The 23,734-nt window shown below is 36.9% G+C and overlaps 1 protein-coding gene across 1 annotated transcript in view; it reads left to right on the forward strand.

Moving 5' to 3' along the window:
* The window catches only part of LOC135685248 (uncharacterized), a 37,660-nt gene that overhangs the window by 12,651 nt on the left and 1,275 nt on the right, over positions 1-23,734 (forward strand). Inside the window, exons 5-14 of the mRNA XM_065201118.2 lie at positions 3,149-3,186; positions 5,894-5,970; positions 14,041-14,231; positions 15,612-15,656; positions 15,980-16,061; positions 16,689-16,765; positions 17,495-17,543; positions 19,528-19,612; positions 20,291-20,482; positions 20,768-23,667. Of these exons, the coding sequence (XP_065057190.2) occupies positions 3,149-3,186; positions 5,894-5,970; positions 14,041-14,231; positions 15,612-15,656; positions 15,980-16,061; positions 16,689-16,765; positions 17,495-17,543; positions 19,528-19,612; positions 20,291-20,482; positions 20,768-23,667 (3,736 nt within the window). The remainder of the gene's footprint in view (positions 1-3,148; positions 3,187-5,893; positions 5,971-14,040; positions 14,232-15,611; positions 15,657-15,979; positions 16,062-16,688; positions 16,766-17,494; positions 17,544-19,527; positions 19,613-20,290; positions 20,483-20,767; positions 23,668-23,734) is intronic.

The following is a 23,734-nucleotide window of genomic DNA, read 5'->3' on the forward strand; positions in this document are numbered from 1 at the left end:
TTAGCTGGCATTTTTGTGTCAAGCTTCCAGTCATTGCCTGTTTTGCCATGTTCTCAATCGCGAATCGCGTGATTTACATTTCTCGTCTTTTCAAAAAGCATGGTAAGAAATGCAGTAAGCAATTTCTTCACTGCTTTCTGCATTTTGTCACAAAACGTTGCTTAGCGAGCTTCTTAACACAAAAACATGATTTTATTTAGTTTACTTCCCCCAGTCGCTATATTAAATTTTTGTTAACCTCAACAGATAAAGAAAACGCAAACATTTATCGCAGAAACTCAAAATATCTTTTTCAATAGAAAATGAACATTTAGAAGGAAGCTTTCCTTTTCATCTGTGAATATTTGCTATAATATTGGTTTAATAGGAAGAGATATTGCTATTTCTGGTAAGAAATTTCAAAACACGGAAGTAATAGTTTGAAAAATCAAAGTAAACAACAGTTTGGTATCTCAACATCAAAAGTTTCTTAATTTTTCACGCAGATTTTCAAGTTTGAAAATACGGGTCTAGTGTTTTTTTATAGAAAATTTTCTATTTAAAAAAAATTATCGGTCTTTCAGTCGTTCACATGAAAATATTTCTTCTTTTCTTTGACACAGGGACACAGCATATCTCTCCTACCAACTTTGCTTTCTGCTAATCCATTCTTCACAGTTTACTAACTATTTCCTTGCCTCTTTGTCCTTGTTTTGATATCAATAATGCTTTGAGCCTGTATATAGCGACTATAAACATAAAAGGATATGGTTCCTTCATTTCCAAGGCTGGTGCCTTCATTACAACGACTTACCAGAACAATAGTTTGATACGTCATGAAGCTATCAATACTGATGCTGTTTGTTTTTCATGATTTTTACCGCTTAATATGCGATTAAAAATTTTGAAAATGAGTCGGAAAAGCAAGAGATTATAGAATAACAATTAGAAAGATAATGAAATCACGTAAAGGAAAAACAAAAAACAAGCAGAGGTTTTCGTAACTTCGCTCTTAATATCATAGAAAGATACCGACAAAAGCCAGGCAGTGTTATGTCCGCAAGATCAGCCCATAGAAAAACAAGTCCATAAATGTGCCAAAGGAAAAAAAAATTTTCGAGACTCTCTTAATATCAACTAAGCAAGATTTATTACCAACGCTGTCTTCGTAATTGGTAGCTCAATTATTGAATAAACACTTGTAACTAATGAAATATCTTTGGTATTAACGTACTAATGCTACCATTATCAGGGGGAGAAGTAATGAGAAGTCATAACAATTACTGAAGCTAGCCGAATATCTTTAAACTGTAAAGGTGTCATATTAACTAACAATTTTATTAATTTAGGTATCTTGCTTGTTGATCTTTGCTCTGGCCTTAGCTTGGCTTATGCTACCGATATTTTTATGAAATTTTCATTCGTCTTAATTGGATTTGCTACGATTTCAAGCAAGATCAGCTTTTCTCTAATATGGTGTAATGTATCCGGCCACTTTGTAAAACGTACGAAAATCTTTCCCTTATAGTCGATAAAAGGTATTACATTGTATAGATGCTGTTAATAAAGAAGTACCCAAAGAGAAAAACAATCTTGTTTTGAAGTCTTGCACTCACCCTCCTCCCTCCCCAGTATTCAATGTTGATATTTTTGCTGTTTAAATGCGCACGCTCCAAATTTGAATAGGGGAGGGGGCTAGGTGTTGAGATCAGTAATGTAGAGCCAAAGAATGTAGAGGGGAGAGCTTTCTCTATATTGTATACAAAATGAACGTTTCAGTTGTTTTCGTTTGCATGGCTTCTCAATATCACTTTCTTTACAATTCCATTTTATCTAGGGTTAAATCATTTTCCAATGTCTACCTGTTACTTGAAAAATCTTGTAAAAAATGTGGAAAAATCTTGAAAATAAAGAAGTTAAAGTAGTGATATTTGCCAACATTTATTGAGTTTTTAGTTATCAAGAGGGCTATTGAGATCACGCAGCCCCTCTTCGAAAAGTAGAAGGGGACTGAGCCCCCTAAGCCCCCCCTTCTTCTACAGCCCTGGTTGAGATATAGAGTAGACTCCGGTTATAGTTGAATCAATTGTTGCTTTGAAATTAAATGACTGTAAACAAATGTGACAGTAAGCGGAGCTAAATTCAATAGTAGAGTGACTTCAAGCAGAATGACTATAAGCGGAGTCGACTGTACCTACTCACTACATATGTTTTTAAGCATCTTTATCAACAGCTGCATGTAGGTTTGTAGCCCATCTTCAGAGAACCATGTTTTAGTCAAAATTCTATTTCGAATTAATACGTCTACCTAATAACAAAATCCTGAAATTAGGTCTTATATGTCTAATACATAGAACGAGCCTCTTTGACGTTCCCCTGTTTAGCTGATGATGTTAAACTAATGCAATCTGAAGTTTATTACCGGTTTATAAAGATATTTAGAAATGATATTACTTTCATATAAAATTTTTCTTTCAGAGAAAACTCATTAATTTCGAACTTGACAAAGAGTCAATTTCGGAATCAGCAGAAGGATTGAATTAAATTCTCCTCTTGAATGACCCTGTACCCCTACCCTATATCTTATTGTTCATGTTTTTCTCATATAGTCTTTTGTTTTATGTAATAGGCACTGGCTAGTCAAGCTATTTGCCATTTATATCGTCTTTGAAATGTTGTATTGTTGCAAAGTAGTTAGATAAATATATGAATAGATATGTAGTTAGAAGAGTATAGAATGAATTTATTCCCCAATTCAGGATATAAGAGTGCGCTTCCTCCCTGCTGCTTTACTAAAGACAGCTTCGCTAGAAGTTGGGCAAAACTCCATCTTGATACTTCTATTCTAAAAAATAACTTCAAATTTCCATGACCGTTTTCTACAAAAACGTCAAATCAAGCACCCCAAATTGTTCTATCGATTTTCAAAATGCGGTTCGTAGATAGTTTTTAAAATGATTGATGCGAAGTTGTTGGGTAATTTTGTTTCTACCGAGCATATGAAGAAAGTTTTTAGAGCACCGAGAGGCTTTCCTTTTTTATCTTCCCTATGCCTAGAATTGCATAAAGCTTTAATAAAGTAAAGTGCTCCCCATTAACGGCTAGAGAACATTCTTTTTTGACATCAAAGATTTCACAAAATCTCAACTATACATTGCTTATTTTTCAGATTTTTGACTGTTGGAAGACAGCCAAAGACCTTAACAAGTAAGTTAGCCTAATTATAAACATTTTTAGAATATAAAACACCGAAAAGCACTGAGAACAAACAACGAGTTACAAAAATTTGGTAATTCTTAGGAAGCCCTGCATACCGGGGCGAAATATCAGCATAACATTTATGATTTATTCGTTATGTTCATTGATGTTTATCCTGGATGCGTAGTGGTGTTCTTTATTCTAAGCGTTTATCCACTTTTTCGTGAGAATTTTTTTGAGTCCGTCCAGCAGTCTTGCTACCATGTCCTTTTCATTCCTTACATTTATACATTAAGCCGAAGGGATGAGCTGCCCAAAATCTCTGACAAATTAGCCTCGGAAAGACAAGAACAATGCTAACCTCGATGACGAGATGAATGACCACGATCGATACTCCTACGCAGTTAACAGATCATCATTTTATCAACAGAGCATTCGGGGTCTCGTTTTCAGACAGCGGCTGCACCAATCAGGACCAAGTTTCAGAAAATGCAGCAATGTAGAATGCACAGTCAGCTGCATTTTTCCGCTTATAGTGCAGTGAGATTATCAGTAAAAGCTGGTGGAACAGTCAGCTGGAGACACCTAACTTGATCTAATCTTCTCTCGCCATGTGGAATGGCCTTTGAAATTCCTTGTCCGCCTCTGCTTGAATCGTCCTTCTTTCAGCAAGATAGTAGAATAGCTGATGGCTTTTATGAGGCCAAGTGCGCATGGTCAGCTTTTCTCTCCATTTTCTTAAATTGACACGACAAATCTGAAATAATTATCCAAAGTATTTTGTCTATTCGACTTTCCGCAGAGAACAAAATGTCAGATGTAATAATCAAAAATATTTTCTAAACCAGCAGTGAAAATTTCAAAACTATTGGTCAAGCGATTCAAATTGACACAGGGGTGATCACCATGTCCTGAATGGAGGAAGGGTTGAACAGCGAGTCTCGGGGGATAATTGACCTTACCTAGAGCTAAAGTATTGTTGAAGTGATTGCGAGGAAATTTGTTGATATGTGTGGGTGTCGGAATTAAGATGTGGGGATCACCCAAAATTCAAAAGTTATGATCGCTTTTTTTGTTTGATTGAAAGTACGCGTTTCCTGACGTTCAGAATGCCTTGACCTACAAAGCTTTTTAGGTGCAGGTTTCAGGTCTCTTTGGTCAACTCCAGGTGTTATTTCGACCTACTTCCTTGCTTAATTTGCCGAATCAAAAGTTGCTTTTTCCTTTAAAAAGACCTTTAAAAACAGCTGCTTAAATTTCTCGATAAATTTCTGTCGCAAGCAAAAGTCTTCTTTTTATCAGGGACAAATCTTTCATTTGGTTGTAAAGTCTGCAAACTACTCACTCGTTGAGAGAAGCTACGGTTACGGATCTCAGGCCATGTTTCCATGTCACCCTTGAAGCAGGCATTTGGATATCTTTACTTTGATGTAAAGTAAATGTTTGCACGCTGCTTGATAAAGCTAAGCTTATGTTCTCTTTTAAAGCAGTCACAGCTCACAATTTTGCCCAGTTACCTGCTAATGTTTGTCAAATCACTAAAGTAAAGAATGTGTCCTCCTTGATGCCTCATTTCTACAACATTCTTGGCAGATGTCTACCTTACGTTTTAAATGTATTTCAGTTTGTATGCTTTTAATGGATTCGCACTGTTTGCCCTTGACTCAACACGTCCCTATTTCAGGAGGTAGAGCTTTTTCGTCTTTTCTGGCGAATAGCATGTTCAACTTGCTTGGCCTTTTTGCAACCTTGCCCTGACCTTCAGCATTAGCTACTAGTCACATGTTCTCAAATATTGTCAGTAGCTAGAGACATATAAAACGATCAATTATGTTTCTTGGTCGAAGGAGTTAGAACATAGATGATTTAGGCCCATTTTTTAGTTTTTCCATGGCAAGCACACCACAAGCACAATGCAAGCACAATGCAAGCACAATGCAAGCACATTGCAAGCACATTACATGCGAATTGCAAGCACAACGCAAGCATAACAAATGCATATTGCAAACACATCTTCGACAAAACGCAGGCACATTGCAAGCACATTGCATGCATATATCGATTCTATGGCAAGCACATCACAATCACAACGCAAGCACGTTTCAAGCTTATTGAAAGCACATAACAAGAAAAGTGCAGACACCTTGCAAGCGCATTACAATTCCATGGCAAGCACACCACAAGTACAACACAAGCAAATTGCAAGAATATCGCATGCACATCACAAGCACAACGCAAACACATTTCATGCCTATTTAAAGCATATCACATAAAAAGATGCAGGCACATTTCCATTCCATGGAAAGCACAACGCAGGTAGAACAAAAGCACATTGCGAGCATATCTCCAGCATATCACATGCACATTGCAAGTACATCGAATGCACATCACTTTTCCTTGGCAAGCACGTCACATGCACAGTGCAAGCACATTGCAAGCACATTGCAAGCACATATCCAGCATATCACATGTGCATAGCAAGCAATACGATAGCAGATCTCAAGGTTCGCACATTACAACTACACTGCATGTGCATCTAATTTTCATGGCAACCCAAGCACAACGCAAGCACATCGCCAGTACACATAGTCTTGAAAACAAAGGACAGAATATTTAGGTGGAATTTTTTTTTAATATTAGCAGGATTGTTGGTAGAAAAACTAAAGTCTTTATTTTCTTCTCACAGTGCTTAGTAGTTCTATTTTTTCTCCTGCAGACCGACCATCATCTGCAACGTCGTACAAACGAGTTCTGGCTGCTGTTGCGTCACAAATTCAAGTCAACGATGGACAGGTATGAACATTTTTATTCTATTTTTTTTACTTGCCTATCAAGACAAGGTAAAACACGACAACACACAACGGAAAACAATAAAACACTACAAAACACGACCACACTACACAACACGACAACACACTACACAACACGACAACACACTACAAAACAAGACACAACACAACACAACACAACATAACACAACACAACACAACACAACACAACACAACCCAAGATAAGACAGAAAAGACAACACAACACAACACAACACAAGACAATAAAAGTCATCATGATATGATACAATGTAATGTTTTGCCTAGTAAGGCAAGGAAGAGAAAAATAAATTATGCCACGAAACTGAAATAGATGAAAAAATGTTTTCACAACTGTTTCGGCAAAGTATAGATATGATCAAAAAGTGGCTTCAAGAGTTTTATTTGAAATTTTCTTTGTATTCCGTGTAGCAACTGAACTGTTATAAAGTTGCATGTTCCAATCTATTTCTTTCTGTTCAAATTTTTGTTTAATCTTTGTCTTATCTATTTTTGCTTTAAGTTATTTGTGACAAAAGCCTTAAATTGCCATGTTTTGGTCAGATCTAACGTCCTCTTCATTTAGCCAAACTATATTTAGATAACTCGAAGATATGACTAATGTACGTGCGATTATCTAATTTTCTCTCTTAGCTGACCTATAATCTAATATTGTCAATGTTTTCAAGCTTTTCCCTTTATGTACCTTCCTGGCCTTTCTCAAGTAGGTGAAGTGTGAAATATAGTCATACAAGACGGAAATATGATAATGAATAATGCCATTTGGCTTTATTATATTCGCACGTCACGTGTATTAAATTGTCGTCTTCTAACATGTACAATAATCAGAAAGAGCATTCGTGCAACGATTATGTTGAGTGAATTGGAATCGACCCATATGGAAAGAAAGCAATTTTCTTCACTTATTTTTATTGACATAATTACTTTTACGGTGCTTTCCGATCATAAAAATGATAATAATAATAATAATTATAATAACAATAAGAATAATAATAATAATAATAATATTAATATAAAATAATAATAATAATTGTTGTGATTATTATTATTATTGCAATGATTTATTATTTTGATATATATGATTTGATATTTATGATTATAATGATTTATTATAATGATGATAATGATGATTTATTCAGTAAAACAAAATAAAGCACCCAAAAAGACTAAAACCCGCCCGTTTTTCGGAAAAGCCCCCCAAATGGCCTGATCAACACTCAGATTCAAAATCTACATCAAAAACCACCCTAGTCAAAATAGGTTTGGTAGAATATTCTTCTAGGTGGCAATGCTCTCCCTCCAGCCACTGAACTATTCTTTCTGTTTGTAATGTTTTGATCAGCATACCTTCTGTTCTGATGAATAATCAATTGTTGAGTACTTGGATCTCTCCTTTTGCACAGCTATAATTATTTTTACTATTGCTCTACTGGATTGGTTTTAATTGCTCTATTGACAACTCGTAAAACATTTATGTTTTGATTCTACCTTGTTTTACGACTGCTCTTACTTTAGATCGTGAAACCTCTCGCTCCATCACCTGCAATACTGATTTCTACAGCTTCATCTCCCTGCTTTTTTACACAGTTTTTTCAAAAAGCGTACTTTATAGGAGTCGTAGACTTATTCCAATGCAGCCAATTTCTACAGGATTGGGATGGCGGTCGCTATTTAAATCTATCTGTTAAAGAGATGGTTTTTTAGGGTCGACATCATGTGTTTAGACTACACAAACTTCATATTTGCTCCATGTAAACGGCCCATCAGCGACAGGCGTGGAATCTGAATAGCTAATGAAACCTTTTTAGCGGACACCTGTTAGACCGGAGTGACTGTCCGTTAAATGAAGGTTAATTGCACAAATCTTTGTCTTTTCCTCTATGATATCCATTTGGAAGTGTCTTTTGATGGTGTCCGTTGTTTAATGGGATCCATTACTGGAAGGTGTCCGTTGATGGTGTCCGTTGATGGGGTCCCTCGATGGTGTCCGTTGATGGTGTCTGTTGATGGGGTCCGTTGTTTGATTAGGTCCATTACTGGAAGGTGTCCATTGATAGTGTCCGTTGTTTGATTGGGTCCATTAATAGAAGGTGTCCGTTGATGGTGTCCGTTGTTTGATAGGATCCATTACTGGAAGGTGTCCGTTGATGGTGTCCGTTGTTTGATTGGGTCCATTACTGGACGGTGTCCATTGATAGTGTCCGTTGTTTGATTGGGTCCATTAATAGAAGGTGTCCGTTGATGGTGTCCGTTGTTTGATAGGATCCATTACTGGAAGGTGTCCGTTAATGGTGTCCGTTGTTTGATTGGGTCCATTACTGGACGGTGTCCATTGATAGTGTCCGTTGTTTGATTGGGTCCATTAATAGAAGGTGTCCGTTGATGGTGTCCGTTGTTTGATGGGATCCATTACTGGAAGGTGTCCGTTGATGGTGTCCGTTGTTTGATTATGTCCGTTAATAAAAGCTGTCTGTTGATAGTGTCCGTTGTTTGATTGGGTCCATTAATAGAAGGTGTCCGTTGATGGTGTCCGTTGTTTGATTGGGTCCATTACTGGAAGGTGTCCGCTTTAATAGCACATGCAAATGGGCAGCCTGTGTGAGAAACCAGCCGGGACCAACAAAATATATTGATTTTTAATCAAATGCAGTTTTAGATTTTAAATATTTTGATAAAATAGACTTTACGGCGTCTTCTGCGGTAAATCTATCTAGATTTGAATTTTTTCTCGTGACATGCATTTTAAGAAGATGGTATACACCCGGCTTTGAGAACCTTTCCTTCCTGCAGCAGTGGATTTACCATTGAATCGCAGCCTCAACCACATTTTCGATTACAGCTTACGGTTTCTGAAATATTTTTCGGCGGGTTGCGGCCACTGCAATCTTTGCGGCTTCCGTTTTTTGATTCAGTTGAAAGTTCAAAAGGTTTTCGGTTGTGATTTGTCTTCGTATTAAAAAGAAAGAGAGTTTTTCAGGTCGAAGGGAGATTTTTAGATTTTTAGGTGATTTCATGTGGTTTTTCGCTCTAATCTTCCCATAATAGCCTAATAGATCTTATAAGTCTGGAATGTTATACAGTCGTGCCTGGCTTGCATTTAGTAGGCGCGGGCTGACAGGCAGGTACCTTGACAGTGCTGTTTTCTGTAATAACGTGAACCTCTGCTTCCCCTACCTTCTTTGCTTTAGATGGCCTCTTTCTTTGTGCATGAAGTCTCTTAGTAGTGTTGGCAAAATCCCAAAGTCAGGACAGTGACGTCTATTGTTATCATTCAATGAAGATCTCATTGACCCATCAAGACTGTTCTCCATAAACCCAAATCCTATTTTTTTCACATTAAGCTAAGTACTCAACGAAGCTAACATGATTTTTATCATTTCATTAAAAGCCAAGTCTTTGTTGGAACAAATAAAGTTACTCTTTCTCCCACGTATCGTGATGGCTATTCGAATAACAAAATTGTTTGATCGATGATTTGCAATACCAATCTTTCCAAACGTTAAATTGGGTTATTTTCCTCCGATATCCATTAAGATAGGAAATGTCCGGTCCTGCGGGTATACACGACCCAAAGACAAGCCATACTTTCTTCTTATCCACATAATCGCCCTCATTATATCAGTTATCACTGTATCTAGCTGTTTATTCATATTTGTATACTGCAGCCCAACCAACGCCCAACCAACGCCCAACCAACGCCCAACCACCATATTTGAAAAAAAACAGTGTATTGTTGAAGTTACAGACAACGCATCTCTCCCCCCCCCCACACTTAGGAAAGATTGATTGTATTATTTGCCACCTTACGTTTGTTGCGGTCTCGATTTTGGGCATTTATCAAAATTTTCCCTTAAGTTCTTCTTTAGGAAAAGCTTTAGATATTCGATGTGTTATTTTGCACCCCAATTCACTTTTTGACAGTTAATAACTGTCAAATCCTAAAGGTCTTCTTTTCTTTCCACTTACAAGCACCAAAATGAATGTAAAATCTAAAAATTAATATTCAGGATAGAATTTTGTGATAAATCTGGAAGTGTAAGGTCAATGTAAGTAACAGAAGAAAATTCGACTTGTTTTCAAAACGAGGCTGTTTATTGAGGCCTGAAACGAGGCCTGAAAAACAACATTATTGAAAATAAGAGAACGGTGCTAATGATATTTTGCAAGAATCTAGTGTTGTCTATACGAAGTTGGCAGGCATTGAAGCTAGGTAACAGGTCTGAATGGAAAAAAATGCCTCTTCTTGCTATGTGGCCCCTTCATATACCGACGCTTTCAGTTCAATAAAGACGTTAAGTGAGATGACCCGAAGATACATTTCGATATCATATTTTGTTTTCCTTGCAAAAAGTGAAATTTTCTGTATTTGTTCGTTCCATTTTCAGTACTGTTGTGAACATGTTGGGTTTTTAGAAGGGTAGCTACGACAACTAGGGGACATCTCTACGGATGGGGAGATGAAAGGGGCACTGGGGTGAATACTGCTCTTCTTTCTCTTCTTTCTCAATGCTATTGATATACTACTGATATAAATAAGTTTTTACTTTTTTTCTTACACGAGTCAACATAAACTGCTTATGCAATCTACATGTATAGATAATTTTCTTTTAGAAGAAACAGTTATTTTCTCCACGACCTTGTCCAAGCTGATCAACTTTTCACTGAGGCCTAAAGTCTCCACTTTGCTTCACTTTGTTTCCACTGTCAAATGTTGCAATTTATTTTCTGTACAGACACTTTAAAACTATTTCAGGACAAATATCTACAAAGATAGTAGCCATTTCAAACCACTATCGCTGAACTCGAAAGGCCTTTTCCTCTACTGTTGATAACATTTCACTATTAATAGAATTAATACACTGGGCATAGGTGAGCAAATGAGTTAAGGATCAAATTTAATTTTGATTCACAAATAAATTGTTATCTTAAATTCATTTCCCATGGAGGAAGAGCTCTTTAAAAATTTTTTGTTCAAAAGCCTTTTCAAAACCTTTTAGACAAGTATTCGGCCTCGAACTGTTGTGGGGTCATGACGTAACTTCATGCTTCTTTGAAGATGGTAAGAGCTGGTTTGAAGATCGATTCCTCATCTTTGTTGTTGGTTATCGTGAGCTGATATGCTGTTGTTTAATAGGGTCTACTGGGGTAAAATGGGGAGGGTTTGGGTAAATGGCAAGGGCAGAATATCTGGAAATATTCTGTTCACAGTATTTCTTGCGGTACAAGCACTCCTCCTACCCTCAATGAAACGGCGAAAGTTGATTTATAAGTTCAGGGTCTACTATTTTCTAGTATCCAGCCATCCCCATTCTACCCTCAGCCAAGCTATATGGTTTATGAAGATTGTTGAATAGCCAGTTGTTTGAAGATGACGAAAATATGTAAAACTTTGCGAATACACCCACTTTACGAATACACCCACTTTACGAATACACCCACTTTGATTTCTAATTTGTTTGGTTATTTTAGGGCTCCGGTTCTCATAGACGGTTTCGTTTGAATAAAATGAGGGTAATCTAGGCTTCAAGGTAGAGATTTGGGCTTTTATTGGTGACATCAAAGAGGGGAGGGGGGTGTGACAGTATTGAATTGGCAATTTGTGAACGTCTTTAATTTCGACATCAAGGAGGGAGGTGATATTGTCTATTTTCGTCAGTCCCGGCGAATCGCGATTCCGCTTCCGGTTGATTTTCGTTTTGCCACAACAAATACTGTTGTGGGAATCTACGGGAAAAACAGTTCTGAAACCTTTTCTTGTTCATTCATAAGACGCACAAATATTTTTGTTTTTGTTTTACTTTGCCAGTGTAATGAAGTCATGTCTATTCAGTACATGCTCAATGAGTTTCTTTTCAGAATTGACAAAATATGGATAACAATCTGATCTTTCTGTCATTGTTCTGTCTTGTGGCAGTATAACTAGTTTTTTTCTGATTAGGCTTCGGCTATGCATGGAATGTTTTGTCGTAACGAGATTACGCCGATTAAGCTCCCTTTGAATTAGTTTCAAGTTAATCGCTTTGAGTTCTCCCAAATCATCCTCTTTATACTGTAAACAGGGTTTGGTCTGTACCTTACGTACGGATTAGATACACACGGCCTTTTATGGCGCAGCTTCTGGGGGCATGAAGCCGCCAGTTGTCTCGTGGTCTTGAATCAGTTCGTTGATATATAGTAGCATAATAGCATAATAGCAGCGCCCATACCTACCCTTTAGGGACCTTGGAAGCGGGGAGCTTTAGGGCTTCAGCCTCCTAATCATAAATTGAGCCCCTCTTGATTATAGAGCTTGGAATGTTGAAAGCTTTCTAGACCCCCGTCTTTCCATAAAGCAAGCCGTTGCCCCAGATCTCCTGCGGTGCAGCACCTAAGCGAATTCTACCCAAACGAGGCCATTCGCGTTTATCCTCCAACTTCAAAAAGAGACAACATATTATTATTGAAGAACTGAGCGTATGTTGCTATGTTGGGGGCGACGAAATGATTTAATCAAAGTTCTGAAGGATTTATTTGACCTACTAACGCATTAATGAAAAGGTGAATTCATCAATCAGGTTTAAATTAAAAAGTGCTAACATGGAGTTTTAAAGGACATAACATAGAAAGTATAAACTAATGATGATGAAATATCCAAAACAAAAACCTAGCAATTAATGCTTAGAAAACAAGCGGCTTTATTAGCAACTGCGATCAGTCTGGTAGTTCCACTATCTGAGAATTGTATTCTCTCAAACGCTACCAAAACATTTCTCCACCAATATTTTAAGCCCCCCTCCACTAATGTTGAGAAAAAGGAAGTTTGGGTGGATTCGTTTAGTTGCTATATTAGTGCAACAGGATATCTTGGTGATGAAGGGGGGGGGGGGCACTTATTCGAGCGGGTCGCTCATACGGAGGGTTGAACTCGTTCGAGGTTTTGCGCTGTCAGTCTTTTGCACATCTATAAAGAATGATTAACAACAGATGTTAAAAGCTTGTTCTTATTGGAAATTCCCTTTTACAGTAAACTTAAAACAGTTGACGAGAAGCCACTTAAAACAAAGTGTATTTTGCAATACGATAAAAGGATACTGATGAGTAATGATAAAAGAGAGGCGATGAAAACATGTTAAAATGATTTTATCTTACAATAAAAGGTGGAATGGTAGTGGTAGTCTTGTAGTGGTAGGGTGGTAGTGGTAGGTTAGTAGTTGTAGGCTGGGAGTGGTAGGCTGGTAGTTATAGACTGGAATTGGTAGGCTAGTAGTGGTAGGCTTGTAGTGGTAGGCTTGTAGTGGTAGGCTTGTAGTGGTAGGCTTGTAGTGGTAGGCTTGTAGTGGTAGGTTGGTAGTGGTAGTTTGGTAGTTATAGACTGGAATTGGTAGTGGTAGGCTTGTAGTGGTAGGTTGGTAGTGGTATGTTGGAAGTGGTAGGCTTGTAGTGGTAGGCTTGTAGTGGTAGGCTTGTAGTGGTAGGCTTGTAGTGGTAGGCTGGGAGTGGTAGGCTGGTAGTTATATACTGGAATTGGTAGTGGTAGGTTGGTAGTGGTAGACTGTCAGTGGTGGACTGGTGGTGGTTGACTGGTGGTGGTGGGCTGGTCGTGGTGGGCTGGTCGTGGTGGGCTGGTAGTGGTGGGCTGGTGGTGGTAGGCTGGTCGTGGTAGGCTGGTCGTTGTAGGCTGGTCATGGTAGGCTGGTCGTTGTAGGCTGGTCGTTGTAGGCTTGGGTGGTGGTATGTGTCACCCGCTTTATGTTCTTTATAAAGAACTTGAAGAACTGTAATTGTCTGATGTTTTAACACTAGAAATACAATCAAGTTACTTAAAGTTTGAATAATACTCAAAATTCTCACTTATTGCCGTCGGACTTGTTTATCTTGCCGACAATGCCTGAAACGTCATTAATGTATTATCCTGATTGACTGTGACTGTTGTTAGTGAGTCTTCTTGACTGCCTTTCCCTCTCCCCTGTCCTTTTTAACTCCATATCTTTGTATACTAGTATCACTCTGCATGCTAATTACTTACCCCTTGTATACGTGACTTCATCGTTCCTAGATGCAGCCGCCTCATAACGTTCCGCCATCGATGACAGGAAGGCCATTAGTTGAACCTTTGCAAGATTTTGGAAGCATTTCAGCCTCTCAAAAGACCTGTGCTTCTCCTGAGTATAACAGCAGTGGTCAGCCAAACGTACATAATTTACCTGTTGCTGAGGAACATCATCTGAAATCACCAAAAAGGAAAAGGTATGTTTTTGTTGCTATTACAATGGATCTTTGATAGGGCAGTTTTGTAGAAGACAAGACAGCAACTATTCTCTCCCCCCCCCCCCCCCCTTCTAAAGAATCGTCGACTTCAAACACCACTAAGGAGGCCAACCATCTACGCAGAAAGGTTATCAATTGTTTAAAGTTTGAAAAAGAGCAGTTGCAGCCGAAACCGAAATATTTCAATTAACCGAATACTTTGCGATATTAAATTGTGTACAAATTCATGAAAGTTGCATGAACGTATTAAAAAGTAATCTAGTTGATATGTTGGAAGGCAGGGATAACTGATTTTTAAAGCTTTCAGTAGTGAACAGTCAAGCGTTATGGCCATCTGACTCATACAAAATACAAATTTAAACATTCCACACGCTGTTTCGTCGTTACATATAATGGTGTTTTGTCGTTACACACGCTGTTTCGTCGTTACATATAATGATGTTTTGAGCGCTACAGAACTTCTGCCACTTTTGACATCATTTAGCGGCTAGGTGCACTTGAAAGCAAACTTCTTTTAGCTGCAGCTAAAGCAAGTTGCCATGTGAGGGTTAGATCATGCAACTCAATCATTTGTATATTTATAGAAAGATTAGTTTGTGTTTCTGCATATGTTAGAAATTCTCTCTATAAAAGATTTTCTGGATGCACTGCCGCTTGGATGATTGCGAGAAGAACCTCAGAAGTTTTAGTAATTACTCTCGTTATATTGGGTTTTGCTTAAGCATTTAGAAGATTTTTGGGTAATTATAGCCACAGTAAGCCCACTCCAAGAGCGACATATTTTTAAAGTGATAGAAGTATAACTTGCCCACATTATGCAATCTTCATCCGTTTCAAAGAACACCTGTTGAACATATTAGGCAAAAGATTATCGGAAGGAAGAGTCTATAATGTGAAGAATAGTTAGCGTTCATTTTCTTTTGCAATATTTGTGTGTAGTGAATTTATTGGGAAAGTGTAGATTACAATATCAATTCAATTCAATATCAATTCAAATGTCGTATTCGTGCTAAAAATACCTAAAATGTTATTTTCTCAAGTATTATAAAATTCTTATCCTGTTTTTTTATTAAGATGATGTTTTTTGTATTCAAAACAAGACATTTCTTCTGTCAATTTTTATAACAAAAAAGAAAATTAAATAAATTTTTCATGGATCAAATGCGTTATCAAGGTGGACGTAATCTTTGCTGAAAATTTTATTTTTATCTTGTTTCTTTTATTTCTTATTTGTGTCAAACCACAAATGACAATTTAAATGCTTTATTAAGGATGCTTTTGATTTTTCTATGTTGAGCTGGCTCTGTTTATCTTCAATTATATTTGTATTCTAACAACATCTATCTAACTGAACCCTAGAATACGACCAAGGAAATTAGACAGTAACGAATCTAAAGACCAAAGGTAAGTTCGGTTAGTTTCTGATTCCTTTGTTTACCCACTTTAACAAAAAGTAGGTTTTTCCCATACTATAATTCTTAGTAACAGTTTAAGACTTTTACATCATGTAAAAGTATGGATTTTTACCCTTGCTCCGCGAGCCTCTGTTTCGCTACTGCCTCACTTTACGGTCGCTACAACATATAACATATTGAGGCAGTAGCATATTTGGATTATTATGCATCCCTTTTCAAGGGTCCCGAATTTTCGAATGTGCTGATGATGTGTATTGCCTTCATGGTTTTCAATCAATGCTGCGATTTAAAAATTATTTTTTTCATTTTTAGGTCAGAGCCTGTCTCTTCCTGTAAGAAAATACAGGAAAGTATAGACGTCTCTCAGAATGTTCCACTTCATGGTGAACTCAATGTATGTTTGATTCTTGAAGTGTTATTCCTTGAACTTTTCTTTATCATAGAAGCAACAGTGTTGCTTACTTTGGGGTGCTCTTCAATTTCATTTCTGCGAATAATATTCTTTTGCTCATTATTTTCGATTGGTTTTACATCAAAATTGCTATTAGTGCTCAGACGTAATTCCCTGTTAGAATATATATATATATAGAAACATTTCCATCCAAATAGTTATTCAAGAAAATATCCTACCAGGATCAATTCTCACGTGCTTTGATAATTACGAGGGCGTGATATGTATCTTGATTCTAATGTGTCCTGGTTTTGATAACAGAAAAACTATATGATTGTTATGATAATTACGTATGAAATATTATAGCTTTTAAGACGTCTGTGCGTAGGACTCAAATTATTAAAAACAGGTTTACAGGAAAACCTTCGACTGCTCTACTCCATTGCTGGGAATGTATTGTAATGATATCCTAACCAACAATATTATTTTCGGGTCTTTGCATTTGATTTATATATATATATATATTTAATAGTTGAAATTTTAACCAAATCACAAACAGCGACCGTATTTTACATATGAGTACAAAATGGCTTGAGCCATGAGCATTTTATTATTATTTTAAACCAACAGGCAATCTTCGACACCCTCCTCAACTCACGAAGCCTTCAAGAGAAGATAGCTAACAACATCAATAAAGTTGCAACAGGGTGAGTTGCAGGAAAAAAGAAATTTTATAAAGAATTTAACAGAGATTAACGTTTACCATGCTTTAGTCTGATGTTAGATTTAATGTTAAGTAAATATGCAGTTTAATGTTAAGTGAAATGTTCTGTAAAACTTCAATTAATATGTTCAGTGAAATTTTGAATAAGATGTTCAGTAAAATGCTCAGGATAATATTAAGTAGAATTTTGAGGAAAGTTCCAAGTAAAATGCAAAATATAATGTGAGTAATGTGTTTAGAAAAATTTTAAATGTAATGTTCAGTAAAATGTTAAGTACAACTTTCAGTAAATTTTTAAATCAAATGTTTATTATAATGTTACTATCTTCAAAGTGCTTTGTGTTTTAATTTTCTACCAAATTGATTATTTCTTTTAAGCAATTCATAATACAATTCTCGGTTACCATTCTTTATGTGTTACTTGCTATTAAAGGTAGACCGTACTTCAAATTCGCTGAAATCTACTATGCTGAAATCAAACTCTCGATCCTATATCATATCTGCAAAGCCTCCTCCGCTCTTGGTGGAGTAAATTCACTCATTTAGCTTTCCAAGCAATTGGCTTCAAATTGCAAGAAAGTGTTTCAAAAAAGCTTTCTAGAAAGCCAGAAGTTTCTTGTGCAATCTTTCTCATGTGATTGCCTTGGCGGTTTTCTAAGTTTTAATTGCTCTACAGCGCGCTAATGTGTAGCTATCTATTTTTTATTTTTAGTGCACACCTGCTTTCCACACGTGTTGATGAGGGTAGTTGCACCGAAAACGTAAGTTATCTTTTATTGTAATTATATGTCTTTCAGCCTTCTTTACTCAAAAAGGCAAAATCAATTGCTCAGAATTTCTCAAGCTTAACCGTGAAACCTTTAATGGTAAAAACCTCCAGTTAAAGGTACAGATTGACCAGAAAATCTAAATCAAGATATGTGTTGTTCATCAACGATGACCAAAATGTTATGTTCTGCACAAAATGTAGCAGCTCCGGGTCATAGAAAGAGGTAAAGATTTTATGGCAAAAAACTTACAATACATTACTACCAAAATGTAGTATAATGATAATGCCATAGGGGGTATTAAATTTCATAACAACCCTGTAGGCTTCATAATTAATTCAAAGTCTGTTCCAAAACGATGCAAGTCGAGACACGCAGGGAGGGTAAATATGTGCCAAGGGAGACACTCAGGGGAGCTCTCCATGTTTATGTCCACCCACCAACTATTTAGATATCCTTATCCTATGGTGATAAAGACTTCCCCAATGACATTAACAGAAACATATCGCGATTATCATTGAGGTTTATTCGTAAAACTGGTCGGCTTGCTTAAGCTCGTCCCTTATTTGCTACATGCCACCATCTTGTATTTTACACTGTTTTAGTACACATGTATGTAGTTAGATCTATGTTTAAGTTTCACGGAACCTTTCTCTTTTTTCTTATGTTTAATGGCCCCGGGGTAGACATAATACTTTCCTCTCCAGGGAATCGTCCTTAGTAGTGTTGTGAGTAATTTTCTTTATGCAAATTATTTTGTGATATATAATTGTAAATGTGATATATAATTTGTGATATAAAAATATGTAATTGTAAAATTTTTATCTGATTATATAAAAAAGCTCCTTCTTTGGAGCAGACTTTTATTTTAATTATATAGAGCGGAAGATACATGATTTATGAGGAAAAGAAAAGAAACTAAGGTTCAAGAAACCAAATATGTAACAATTATAGACTAAATAGATAGTTCGTTAAATCCACGATTAAGCTGCAGTTACATAGATTTCTTATAAGTACACGAAAATTTATGTTCTGAACAGGAAATTATTTCTCAATTTCTGAACTGAATTATTTTTAATTTAAATCTAAGCTGCTGTTTAAGGGTGAACTTTAACAAAAGAGATATCGTTTCTTAGGCTTTGATGCTAAGCTTCTTTCATATCAAGCTCAAAGTTTACTCTACTGTTATAATCACTTTAATTCTTGAATCATTTTAACAGAGTCATATTTTCTGCAACATGGACACTACTGTGCAATGATCTTATGTTCTTTTGCAAACTCGTTTCAACTCCATCTGCCTTTGTTCTGTCCAAGACAGACCACGCCTATGTTGTTTCCAATACGCTCTAAATCGAATTGGTGCAGCTGCCTTGCTCTTTTAAATTCAGAAGATTCTTGAGAAAAGCATGTTTTCAGTTCAGTTTATTTGCGTACTGGAATTCCACCAAGTGTTCTTGAGCAATAACTTCCAATTTATTATCCATCTCATTTTCTTTGCCAAATTAAAGCTTTCCAGTCCCAAAAACATATGGTAGTGATTCGGCATTTAAACTTTGTTTTTAAAGTATCTAGGTTGTTAAACCTCTAAATTCAATTATAAAAATAGGACATTTAAATATAGTAAAAAATGGGACGCTTAAGATTTTGAAGCTGTTTACAAGCAAGGTTTCAATCTATTTACGAAGAAGAATCATTTCCAAATATCTAAAGAATACTGAACAAGTCATATCAATACTCAACAATGACCTCTCCCCCTTGAAAACATTGGCGTATCAAAATACAAAGCCGATTATTTTTAGAGGACTTACTTGGACCACCAATTTGTGTTCTAGTAATACACTAGCGTTCGTTCCTTTCTTATATTTAAGTCTACTTTGTTTTTTCTGTTTTTGCAATACCTCTTGAAATTTAATTTTCGCAATAGCACGTGAAGTTTCATTTTTGCTCAATACCAACGAGTTGTCATTTATTTCCTTAGACACATTCAACTATCAATGTTGAAGAGGTTTTGAATATGACACGATCAGATCCATCTTTTGAGTCACTGTTTTCAGTTCTTGACGGTAATGTACCTATATTTATATCCATGCCCTTAATCAAAGTAGCATCGGCATAGTACGAATAACTAAGACGTTTTCTATAGCATACACCTATCTACCTGTTTTTAAAGAAGTATGAATTTATGGCCTGAATCATTTCTATCCTTCTCAGTTTGTCCGTCTGAGAAGCTGAGACCGTCTGAGTTGGTCATTTTTGTTTAATTCATATACTGTCGATGTTGAAGTTTCCTAAAATATTTTTCTGAACAAAGCTGCCTCAAATCCTTTATACCTGGTCATTCTAATCGAATCATATGTTTTATTCTGTGTTCAACAAATCAATGAAGGTGAATCATTTGAACTATTTTAAAGTTAATTTAAGAAACTAATTTTTAAAGCTTCAATTATAGTTTTTTGTAAAAACAAAGTGTCGCTGCAAAATTGCTAACAGCTATCTGATTTTGTAGTTAATAAAGAATGCAAAAAATAGTCTCCCCTCTCGCTTATTAGGTATGAGTAGTTATATTGTTTCACAGTTGTTTGTCCTCTATTTAATTTGACCCTTTTAGATTTAAAACTGCATCAAATAATTTTAGTTGTCATAACACTACTCCTCGACGTTGTTTTTCTTAGTAAAATTTTCAGAATTCTTAGCTTTTTAGCTGGGGGCATTTAAACACTTTTCTGTTATGTTGTTTTTAGATTTGGATATAAGCCCCTCTGCGATGCAGACGCCAGTAAAGATGGCGGGTGTGCCAATCCATTGTTCGCAGTTCCCGGAATTTCAACCAATCGCGGATGGAGGATTTGAGTCAGATCGTTTCGACAATGCGGCTGCTCAGCTACCTTCCAGAACAAATGATGCGCCTCCTTCCCTGAATTTTTGTGAAAATGGTAAATCTTTGATATGAGTTTATTTTGAATACAGGCTATTAGATACCTTTGAATACTGCAATATTTTAATGTTAAATATTTTGAACGTAATCATTTTTCAAAGAAATGTTTTGTGAGTTGAGAAATGTAATCAAAGCTTTTTGAAGTGTTGAATTTGAAAAACTAAGAGTGCAATCTTGATTATGTTTCCTTCACGTTTTGACGACTTTTGCGAGGCCTTTGGCTACGTCACAAACTATGTAAGCAGAATAAATTATTACGTCATTCGATGCCTTCCTTTTCTAGGACAACTCGAAGATTTTACAAACGTTTCCAATATGGATGATCAGAAGAAAACCGGTCCTGCAGCAAAAAGCGAGGTTTTGCAAGGAAAAGAGATAAATCTCGAAAACCAGGTTGGCAGCTCTTTGTGCAATTTATACATCAAGCAAACAAGACGCACCTCGAGGAAGAAATCGAAGCTGAAAAAGCAGCCTCCTGGCAAAAGTAAATTGCAAGCAGATGGAAAGGCGAAATGTATCATTCTTTCGGGTGCTGGGTCTGTGTCAAACACGAATAATCGTGATATCTGGAAGAGTGATTTTGTTCCTAATTTACTACAAAGAAACCTTGTGTTTGCGGCACCAAAAGATGACGTCATTTCATCTTCTGATAAAGAATTACCAAAAGGTAGCGATCAAGAACCAATCAAGAGCAAGAAAAATACGAAAGCCAGGACACGCAGAGTTGATATTGCCGAAGATAAAGGGTTCCTGTTGGATGGGTCTGAGGGATTTTCTTCAAGTAAGGATCGCAGTGTATCAACTCAATCAAAAAAGAGTACCCAGGGAAGAATTGAGTCAATTACAAATTCACAAGAGTTTGGATCTGCAGCATACGATGCCCAACCCCATGAGAATTTGACATACCTTCAAGAGCCAGGGTTGCTTGTATCAGCTGAAAGTGAACCATTTGTGAATAAGAGTTTGTTTAATGGTGATCTGGAAAGTAGTGAACCTATGCAGAAAACCCCTGGAGAATGCCGTACCGAACCGAATAAGGCTTTAGGCCCAAATAAGAGACAAAATTTGAACGCACCTGCTATACAAGAGGACGATTCTGCTTTTGGTGATAATTTTTCGAATCGATCCAATGGAGGGCAGCAATGTTTTACAGGGAGTCTGCCTATGAACCAGACAAAGAAGCATTCGTGTGCATCGCCAGCTTCAAACATTTTTGAAAAGATTAATGATTTGAGTATAATAAATAACCACGCGAAAAGGAACGATCCACAAATAGTTAGCAAAGAGGTACATGCTAAAGAAAAGTTTGATGTTACTAATGATACTGCAATCGACGATGTGTCCAGCGAAGATTATCGTCGTGTGGTTGGAGAAAAATGCTTAAAGAGTGGGGTGGCTACGTCGTGTAGTAGTACTGTGCAGAATGCTGAGAACGTCGCCAGTATTCCAGAATTAAAAAAAGAAAAGAAACCAAAAACTCGATCGTCTTCAAGAAATTCAAGGAAAAATTCAATAAAGTCGTCAACAGCCAAAGATTTAGAAAATTCATCAACCCTTAGTGGAACTTCCGAAAACTTTGAGAATAGTAGCGAGATTTTGTTAAATTCTGAGAAGCAAAAAGGCAGTTTGGCCACTCAATTACAGACAAGAAGTGAAAGCAGCCTCCCTGATTCTTTAACAATTGAACAGCAAAAAAGTTTGTCAACAGATGCTAATTATATCGGTTCAAGAGAAGATTGTTCAAGTATTGAAAGAGGTCTAGTTTTTGAGAGTCGTAAAGACGAGGCTGGTCCTTCAACTGGAGAATTTGTCAGTGCTCCGTCTGGAGATGAGGCTGGTCAAGATCATTACATTAATGTTGATGTTATATTCGAAAATACTAATGAAGGAACAGTAGCGTTGATCAGACCGGTTGAAGTAAATGGGATTGAGCAAGGGCTACAGCCATATTTTGTTATTGAAGAGTTGTCTGAGAATCAGATGGTTTGTTCTGATGTACTTAAAGATGGGCATCCTATACTAATTAATGAGCGAGCCTTTCTTGAAGGTTCAAGCGCTTGTGTAGAGGATACATGTGGAGCTAAAACAGCTATGGAAAACATAGAAACAGCAAGGGTCGATGAATTTAAAGAAAAGACAGAGTTGGGCTGTAGAACTTTAGATGCAGATGCTAGTAGTCCAAAAAAGGGCGAGGCAAGAGCTTCAGTTGACAAAGAGAGGCTATGTGTTGACGGTAAAAATACGTTCATTGGAGAGAAGCCCCTACCATCTGCGCAGAGTAAGAGTGTTGCCCCTGCATTAGATCATAGCAAGACCCTAAAAGACAGAAGCCAAAACTGTTTTGATTATAACGACAGTCAGAGTCAACTAGAACCTTCAGTAAGCGGCACCAAAAGCAATAACACCACTTCTAACGAGATCAGTGATCAGGGACACGAGACTTCTGAGCGAATCAAAAGTCAAATTCTCTTTCTGAGCTTGCAAGCAGATGAAGAAGTTAAGGTGGATGCAGCTAACAAAGGTGGTAAACCGCTTAAGGAAAAGGATGCTCAGATTGTAGTACGTACAAATGAGAACTCTTTAGGAGAATTAGGTTTTAAAGTCACTTCGAGTGAGGTACTAACAGAGGAATCTATGAAGTCTAATCTTTCATCCCGCTTGATTGAGAGAAGTCTAACTAATGAAAATAACGTTGTTGTTTACTTGTCGGATGAGAGCAGCAATGCTTTGGACACTAAGGGCTCGTACCCCAGACTGGGATCGTCGAATTGTTCGCAACGTGTATCACCGCGCGCATTAGAAAAGAACAATATTATGTCAGTATGTAATGCTTTAAGTACAAGTTTGGAACACCAGGGAAAGGTGGAAACCGTGTCTCCTTACCAAAGAACGGCTTCATATGTGAGAATTGACCCTTTCAAGCGAACTGGAAGTTCCGGAGAGAGAATAAGCGAACCATTTCATAGTCAGGTTGGAAGTGGCTCATTAAGACAACAGCAGGAGTTGGCTTCCATCAATACTACAGACGTCATCACATCAGAAGACGAATACGAAATTGGAACAAGAGAAATGTCGCGAATTCTCAATCTTTCTAATGACAATAAGAATTTAGAGCAGAGAAGCAGCAAAGCAAGGAAAAACACAACACCCAGAAAGAGAAAACGGACACAACAATATGAAAATGTAAGCTTATTTGTTTACCTCAGTCAGTGAAATTTTTCTGTTTAGCGATGCAGATCTCAACTTCAAC

This window comes from Rhopilema esculentum, chromosome 15 (assembly GCF_057945365.1).
Source record: "Rhopilema esculentum isolate cy_ngs chromosome 15, ASM5794536v1, whole genome shotgun sequence".
NCBI lineage: Eukaryota > Metazoa > Cnidaria > Scyphozoa > Rhizostomeae > Rhizostomatidae > Rhopilema > Rhopilema esculentum.